Source organism: Myotis lucifugus, unplaced genomic scaffold, assembly GCF_000147115.1.
Source record: "Myotis lucifugus unplaced genomic scaffold, Myoluc2.0 scaffold_558, whole genome shotgun sequence".
Taxonomy (NCBI): Eukaryota; Metazoa; Chordata; class Mammalia; order Chiroptera; family Vespertilionidae; genus Myotis; species Myotis lucifugus.
The window spans coordinates 271,562-280,761 of NW_005871606.1; the positions used below are offsets into that span (position 1 = coordinate 271,562).

Consider the following 9,200-nt stretch of genomic DNA (forward strand, 5'->3'; position numbering starts at 1 on the left):
GGTGTGGCCAGCCTGAAAACAGCCATCAGCTCCTCACCTAGGATGGCCATACCCTCATGGGGTGAGGGTCCCCACTGGGTGGGGCTTGACCAGCCTGCAAACAGCCCTCAGCCCCTCACCCAGGCTGGCCAGGCACCCCAGTGGGGACCCCCACCCTGAAGGGGGTGTGACCAGCCTGCAAACAGCCATCATCCCCTCACCCAGGCTGGCCAGGAACCCCAGCAGGACCCTCACCCTGATTCGGGACACCCTTCAGGGCAAACCAGCTGGCCCCCACCCATGCACCAGGCCTCTATCCTATATAATAAAAGGGTAATATGCAAACTGACCCTAACAGCAGAACTACTGGGAATGACTGGTCACTATGACACACACTGACCACCAGGGGCAGATGCTCAATGCAGGAGCTGCCCTCTGGTGGTCAGTGTGCTCCCACAGAGGGAGCTCTGCTCAGCCACAAGTCAGGCTGATGGCTACCAGTACAGAGGTGGTGGTGGGAGCCTCTCCCGCCTCCTCAGCAGCACTAAGGATGTCAGACTGCAGCTTAGGCCAGCTCCCCGCTGGCAAGTGGACATCCCCTGAGGGCTCCCGGGCTGCCAGAGGGATGTCTGATTGCCAGCTTAGGCCCAATCCCCTGGGGAGCAGGCCTAAGTCAGCAGGTGGTCATACCCTGAGGGGTCCCAGACTGCGAGAGGGCACAGGCCTGGCTGAGGGACGCCCCCCTCCTCCAAGTGCACAACTTTTTGTGCACCAGGCCTCTAGTCAACAAATAAACAAACAAGTGCTGTTGAGGATGTGGAGAAAAGGGAACCCTTGTACACTGTTGGTGGGAATGCAGACTGGTGCAGCCACTGTGGAAAGCAGTATGGAGTTTCCTCAAAAAATTAAACATGGAACTGCTATTTGACCCAGTAATCCCACTTCTAAGAATATATCCAGAGAATCCTGAAACACCAATCAGAAAGAATGTATGCACCCCTATGTTCATAGCAGCACAATTTACAATAGCTAAGATCTGGAAACAGCCCAAGTGCCCATCAGTAAATGAGTGGATAAAAAAGCTGTGGTACATTTACACCATGGAATACTATGCAAGCTATAAAAAAGAAGGATCTCTTATCCTTTGAGACAGCATGGAGGGACCTGGAAAGTATTATGTTAAGTGAAATAAGAGAAAGACAAGGATCACCTGATCTCATTCATATGTGGAATCTAATAAACACAATAAACGGACAAAATAGATGCAGTGACATAAGCATGGAACAGACTGTCAAAAATCAGAGGGAAGGTGGGTGGGAAGAGATTAATCAGGGAATTTATATGCATACTAGGGTCCCAGTGCACGAATTTGTGCACCTTGAAAGAAACTGTGGGCCGCGAAGCTGTGGTGGGTACAGGGGCGGGTCTCGGCCCATCCTCTGCACCCCTGCCTGGCCCCTCCTGCTGTGGCCCCCAGTCCCTTGTCTGCTGGCAGCCCCGCTCCCGCCACCACCATTCCCATTCGCTGATGGTGCCAGCCCCGCTGGCATCCGCTGACGGTGTGGAGTGATTGGGGCCAGCGCCAGCAGCGGGTGCAAATGGGGCTTTTGCCATCAGTGGGTGCAAGCGACAGCTGCTGCCTTGATAGCTCCTCAGGAGCGGGTGGAGGGAGGTGGAGAAGCCCTGAGGGGCAATTGAGGCCAGCAGCTGCCTCTTGCACTTGCTGATGGCGCCGAGTGATTGGGGCTGGCTCTGGGCAGGCAGTGTGTGCGAGTGCCGGGTAGGACTGTGGCGCAAGGGAGCAAAGAATTTTCAGTAACCACCAGAGGCTCACCCCAGTGACAGCAACCGGAGCCCCGCCTTGGTCTGGCGCCCCTGCTCACCTGCTCCACCATCCCACTGCAGCCAATGCCTGCCATGTTCCATGCTCTGCTGCCTGCTGCCGACCCCCACCATGTTTTGCGCATGCCCCCTGGCGGTCAGCGCACGTCATAGCGACCAGTTGTTCGGTTGTTCTGCTGTTCGGTGTATTTGCATATTAGGATTTTATATAGAGAGAGATCTGCGTAATCCATGGACACAGGCATTAGTGCGGGGTAGGCCTGGGAGGGCCAGGAGGAGGGTGGAGGGGGTCAATGGAAAAAACAAAAACAAAGGAGACATCTGTAATACTATCACAATAAAGATAAATTAAAATAAAATAAAAAGAAAAACAATTGAAAATTAATGTTTAGATCATATTAATCATATTTCATTAACAAATTGAATAAAGCCAACTGGTTAATATTGCAAAAAAAGTGTTGCTTTTAAAATAAGGTTGTTGAAGTCAGAAATGAGTTTTCATGGAAGTCTATGTTTGCAATGAAATCCAAAGGTGCACTTGGGTTTGGTCAGTAGCTTCAGGCATAAGATTCATTTCTACCTCATAACGGATCCCATCCATTCACACTTACTACAGAGCACGTCGCTGTCCCTTATCTTGTAGAAATTCTGGCCTATGAAGTCCCAATTTTAGTGAGAGGCCATGCCGGGCCTGGCGGAAACCATGCCACAGTCTTCATAAAGCAACACTTTGTGTTCTTCGCATAGAATTATTGTAAAAAAGAGTCTCCATGAGGTCTGATTACAAGTATTTTTGAAATATTTGAAAGGTGCTAGCTAACTTTGGTAATACGTTAAAACAATAACTAAACAAAACTACACACTAAACAAGGAAGTACTGTCCTGGACGGTCTGTTCTGTGGTTAGAGTGGCGGCCTGTGCACCGAAGGGTCCTGGGTTTGATTCCCAGACAATGACATGTACTTGGGTTTCGGGTTCACTCCCAGCCTTCGGTTGGGCCATGTGTGGGAGACAACCAGTTGATGTGTCTCTCTCACATCAATGTTTCTCTCTCTCTGTCTCTCACTCTCCCTCCCTCCCTCCCTCCCTCCCACTCTCTCTGAAAAGCAATAGAAAAAATACCCTCAAGTGAGATTTAACAAAAGCAAAAAAAGGGAGTATTATTCCTCCATAAAAATAACCCAGGGCAGAGTTTCAAAGGACAAAGCTGGTTTTCCGGGTGGCAGTGAGTCCGTAGGTACAGCTCTAGGCCACCTCGCTCTCGGCTGCGTTCAGTCCTCCATGGTAAAAACTGAGTTGGTATTTGCAAAAGTAAATTTTTTTTAAAGTTGATTATATGATTTTTAACATGGGAAAATGGATGATTGAGCCCCAGCCGGTTTGGCTCAGTAGATAGAGCGTCAGCCTGCGGACTGAAGGGTCCTGGTTTGATTCTGGTCAAGGACACATGCCCGGGTTGCAGGCTCAATCCCCAGTAAGGAGTGTGCAGGAGGCAGCCAATCAATGATTCTCTCTCATAATTGATATTTCTCTCTCTCTCTCCCTTCCTCTCTGAAATCAATAAAAAAAATATATATATTTTTAAAAAATGGATGATTGATCCAATTGTTTTCACCACTTATGTGAAAACAACATTTAGCAAAATTGCTGAACTGCCTGTTTTTTTACCCATGATTCCACTTGCTGAAGTCTAAATTTTTTTCTCAATGAACTCACTAAGGAATGTTCCTTGAACACAGACTAAACTGAACCCAAACCACTACTTCCGTGACCAAGGATGGTAATTAGCACAGCACAACCCCCCACATTTCTGAGCGGCTCTCCGGGGAGCCGAAGGCCTGGCGGAGTAAACAGCTACCACGGGACCCTTTTAGTAGGTTGGCATGATGAGCTTTAGTCAGTGAGACACATTGCATAAGCCATTTATTTGTGACATTGAATCCATTTACAACACTTGCTGGGTTTCAAGGCCAGGCCACGCTGGCATCGCTGTCTGGCGAGCACCGGCACCTGCCCCAGCGCCAGGGCGGACACGCCGTCACCACCTGCTGAATCGGCAGTGACACCCCACGAGTCGTTCTGGTTGCAGTCGGTTCTGTATGTCATAATTTTCCTTCATTCTCCAAAACCTCACCGACTTACATGGTTTTTGTCTTCCTTAACATTCATGCAGACAGAATTTTCCGTATGTAAAGTGAAAATGCGCAGACAGTAGTGCTATTTGGCCACCTGAAGAGTCTTTGCCAGGTTTGGGATGTGGGCTATATAAAAGTCAGCTCGTAATAAAAACTGAAGACAACTGTGACAAAATAAGGATATAATATTAAAATAAATCAAGGGGTATACAGTACTGATACAGGATTTTTGATACAGAAATTCTGATACAGAATTTTTACACAGCAATAGTGATACCGGTACAAATGGCAGGATGGCAGGCAATCCATTACAATAGAACTTTTGGTTACAAATGAAGTTTAAATTACAAGTTAAAACCAATTTTAAAAGGATAACTAGTTTTATGCCATAATAAAACCAGTACTTCCTCTTCAAGTGACATTTTGGGGAACATCTCTAACTACAAGAGTTTTCTAATAAAATTAGCTTCATAAAAAAAGAAATTATGTAATACTGTACTGTAGCGACTTGCACGTAAACTAATTACTGAACCTCTGCAGCACACCAAAAAGAATATTTTGCCAGTCTGACAAAAAAAAAAGTATAAATTTGAGTCGTTCACACCAGATGGATATTGTGTGTTAGCTGTTGTCATTTTTAATTTGACAATCTAAGGGAAAGAGGCAGGTGTTGCAGGTGTCAAAAATTCTTGTGGCTCACCAGTGTGCAGGGGCACACCAGCTGAAAACACTGCTGTATCAGGAATTCTTTAAAAACCCACCTATCAATCTGGACTAAATTAATTTGTCCCTCCATTCCTTTGTCCTCACACGGTCCCAGCAGACCCGAGGCCTGCGCAGACGGGCTCCATGGGCGTCTAGCAGCTCCCACCCTCGCTCCATGTCAGAGATGCTGAGGGGTCTAGTGTAGCTCTCCACTCGTCACTGCTTAAACATCATCAAGAAGCTTGATTTTCATCAGTGACTCCACCAGCAAACTGGACGATATGGACACCCCTCCCCCACCACACACATATTTTAAAATGCCACAAGGACAGGGAGGTAAATGGCAAAGAACAAAGTGAGGGCCTTAAAATTCTTTGAGGAGTGAGAGACCACAGGGTGAGCAAGGATGTGTGTGGGGGGCAGGGATGGGAGAGAAGGGTTTAAGAAAAAAGAAGTGTCTGTAACAAAATATCAAATTCTTATTGTCCTCATTTTTGTGAAAATGGGTGAGTTATTGGCATTAAAAAAAGCCAAACCAAATCCTAACACAAACAGGGAAATGAGAACCAGTTCCATAATGCCTTGAACGTTACATTTCTACCCCAAACTAAATGTTTTTCAGTAAAAGGAGGTCTTTTAAAAATCAAAGCTAGAAATGTCACTTGGAAGGTTGCGGAAGCACTAGCTTTTCTGTCTGGCACACTATATGTCTGGAACAATAGCAAGGAATAGATTTTACAGGCATCATGTGGCTGCTCACATTTCAAGTTTCTACTCTAAAGTGATTACTTTCGGGCTAAACAAACAAATCGGTTGACTGCAGCTCTTGAGCAGGCTAAGCCGGGCATGCATGGACACGTGTGAAGCATCCTCCGCCCAAAAAATGGAACCTAAAATAAAAAAGAAAACCGAGTCAGAGCAGGAAACATAAAAAACAAACAAAAACAAAACCCCACCAAACTCTTCTTGGGAAGCCTCTTTGACTAATAGCTGGCGTTTGGGTGTTAACAACTCGCCCAGCTGCCCAGCAGTGTGGTCAGCACTGCTATGCGTTACCCTTTTCCATCCTCCTGCCACTGAGCGTGGCAGCTACTTTAGTTAGACCCGTTTCCAGGTGAGAGACCGAGGCAGCGAGACTAGTAACTTGCCCAAGGTCATACCCAGAACTTGAAGCTTGGCTGGCAGTTGGACCAGAGACTAAGCTTTGAACCACCAAGCTCTACTGCCTTTCACTCTTTCTCATTGTAATTCTTTCTCCTGCTCCTGGAGCTCCTTAAGAAGAGCAGACACAGTGGGCATGACCACAGCTATCTAATAAGCAAATGTAAATTCACAGACAATAAGCAGTACATAGCTTCCCACCTTTGCACACAGATGTCAGAGGAATCAGAATCTTGGGGGTGGGAGGAAGGGGGAGAAACAAGAGGGAAACTTGGTCTGCTGACATGGAAGTAAGCAAACCCCACTGAGGCAGAGCCCCAGCCGAAGGCTGGCTCGTTCTGAGAGTCCTGGAACCCTGCCCGTGCCACCAACGGGGCTGGTTGAGGAGGGCCAACCAGCATCTGGGCCGGTGGTTCCGTGCAGGGGCCGGTGGCGGGCACTCCACATGCATGTGCCTTCTGCAGGCAGAGAGCCAGTCAGTCCCGCTCCCCAGCAATGGTGCCTCATGAGAAGCTGCCCGTTGTTCTGCAGGATACGCGGGGGAAGCTCCCCAGCTTAGAGGCGGTGACAGTCAGTGAACTGGGAGGGCAAGTTCCTCAGAATCAGGTAAGCGAGAGGCCAGCTAGCAGACTCCCACCTCAGGGCTGTTCCACAGCTGACACGTTCCTGTTTCCAACCCACATGCTTTCGTCAGTGCCGTTCCGGCGTATTTCTGACTATTCCACCCAAAGAGGCCACCGGCCCCATGGCCTGTCCTGGTGAGAAACCTGAGATGCATCTTCAGTGCCTTCTAGATACTTTTTATGAAGAAGAAGGACTGTGCAGACAGTGGCAGAACCATCCTAACCTTTGTTTGGTTTGAACTGATGGAACAGACCTGACTCTGGTTGCCCAAGGATCAAGGCTACTTATTCTGGGTGTTAACTTTGAGTGGGGCCACACCATGTTCTTCTTACCTCCTTTTTCCTCTTTCTTCTCTTCCTCTTTCTTCGTTCCTGCCTTCCATTTCCAAAATGGTTCTGGAAGGGCCAGGGAGACGGTTGAGAACAATGTATATAAAGGGAGGCAGGAGGAGGGGGGCTGTGTGTGGTGGGCAGGCGGAGCCATCCGTTCCTTTGTCTTTTTGAAAGGGCATCGCTTTCAAGGCTCTAAGGACCGTGTCTCCACGGCCGCACAGCGCCAGCACGGTGCAGACTTGCGCTCAGAATGGTTCTGTCACTGTGTGTGTCAAAGGTGCGTGGGTGCTGGGCTCACCTGCTGACAGAGAAGGTGGGTGCCGCTGGACAAGCTGGGTGACTATAGACAGTAGGAGAAGTTACACTCCATGAACTTCCGGTCCCTTCTGGGACTGTGAGAGCTTCCTTTTTGTCCAGCCTAAAACGACTGCGCGGACCAGTGTTCCTCATTTGGGGGTGATGCTCCCCGCCACTCCCCCACAGGCCATCGGCAACATCTAGAGACATTTTTGTTCATCACAACCAAGAGGGCAGTACCACTGACATTTAGTGGGTCGGGGCCAAGGATGTCATTAACCACCCTACAATGCACAGGACAGTCCTTACAGCAAAGAAATGCCTGGCCCCAAATGTGAACCTCCAAGGAAAAGGAGCCGGAAGGAAGTGAATTGAAACTAAAAATAAATACCAAGCATGTCCCTTTTATTCATTCATCCAGCAGCCATTTACTGAGTGTCACCGGCATGTTTTAGGTGCTGCGGATACAGCAATAAACAAAACAAGGGAGGCCCCTGCCCATCATGGAGCTCACACTTCAATTATGAAAGAGAGATAAGCCAGTGAAATACCCTGTCACTAATGCTGCCCTCACCGTGCTCCCTGTCCTGCTTATTACGCTGTGGTCACTCTGGCTTGTTACATGGGCTGTCGGCGCCAAAAGCAGACAGGAAGGAAAAGCAGGCCAAGCCTTGTACAGCATCTTAACCCCCCTGCCTTTCATATGACAGCTCTGATGACAAAGACCACAGTTTCTGACATGACACGCTGAGAGCCTTGCTGATTTCTTCACTGGCCCATTCACTTCCAGATCTACATACACAGAGTGGCAAGCTAATAGGTGTCTGACAGTCGCCAATGTGAGCAAGTGCTTACAGACAACGCATATCAGAGGAATAAGCAGAGCCCAGGAGCTAACTGTTCAGTCCAGACTTTAGAATCAACTATACATCAACCCAATGTTCCCACTAGCCCAGCACTCCAAGCGCACGCCCTGGGAGACATGGAGCAGAGCACCAGCGCGTAGTGAAGGCATGAGCCTCACCCATTGGCAACAGGTTTTAGTAGAGGAAACAGCGTTTCTCTCCAGTCATGTTAAAGAAGAAACTATATGGGAGACGGGAAGAAAAGCCTAGTCATGTGTCATTTTATCTATCTATCTATCTATCTATCTATCTATCTATCTATCTATCTATCTAAAAGGCTAAGTGACCGACCGTATGTACATCCGACCGTCTGTCCGACTGGCACATATGACGCACACTGGCAATTTAAAAATAAACATTAAAAATAAACATTGACTTGCGCATACACGAGACATACAAAGCTCTCGCTGGCACCAATCGCATGCAACACCAGAATGTATCGGAAGACCAACTATTAGCACAACATACTTCTGAAGCCGAAAAAAAGCGACATTGTCAACAGAATATTGTTTATTTATTAATCAATTTATATATTATTTTCATATACATTACTAATTTTCTTTCATCTCTGACACTTCTATGATAGAAAAAGGGTGAATAGCGATATTAAAATATTTTGTATTTTAATTTTATACTATTATACTAGAGGCCCAGTGCACAAAAATTTGTGCACTCGGGAGGGTCCCTCAGCCCAGCCTATGCCCTCTCCCAGTCTGGGACCCCTCGGGGAATGACCACCTGTTGGCTTAGGCCGGCTCCCCAGGTGATTGGGCCTAAGCTGGCAATCAGACATCCCTCTGGCAGCCCGGGAGCCCTCAGGGGATGTCCACTTGCCAGCAGGGAGCAGGCCTAGCTGCAGTTGGACATCCTTAGTGCTGCTGAGGAGGCGGGAGAGGCTCTCACCACCACCACTGTACTGGCAGCCGTCAGTCTGGCTTGTGGCTGAGCAGAGCTCCCTCTGTGGGAGCACACTGACCACCAGAGGGCAGCTCCTGCATTGAGCGTCTGCCTCCTGGTGGTCAGTGTGAGTCATAGTGACCAGTCATTCCCAGTCGCTCTGCTGTTAGGGTCAATTTGCATATTACCCTTTTATTATATAGGATAGAGGCCTGGTGCATGGGTGGGGGCTGGCTGGTTTGCCCTGAAGGGGGTCCAGATCAGGTGGGGTCCCGCTGGGTGCCTGGGCAGCCTGCGTGAGGGCTGAGGGCCATTTTCAGATG

At 48.4% G+C, this 9,200-nt stretch overlaps 1 protein-coding gene across 1 annotated transcript in view; it reads right to left on the bottom strand.

Annotated features, from left to right (window-relative positions):
• Nucleotides 1-3,727: 3,727 nt before the first annotated feature.
• Nucleotides 3,728-9,200, bottom strand: part of PROK2 (prokineticin 2) — a 40,157-nt gene continuing 34,684 nt past the window's right edge. The window contains exons 3-4 of the mRNA XM_006104282.2: nt 6,779-6,841; nt 3,728-5,551 (exon numbers count right to left, since the gene is read on the bottom strand). Coding sequence (XP_006104344.1) covers nt 5,447-5,551; nt 6,779-6,841 — 168 coding nt within the window. The 3' untranslated portion in view covers nt 3,728-5,446. The remainder of the gene's footprint in view (nt 5,552-6,778; nt 6,842-9,200) is intronic.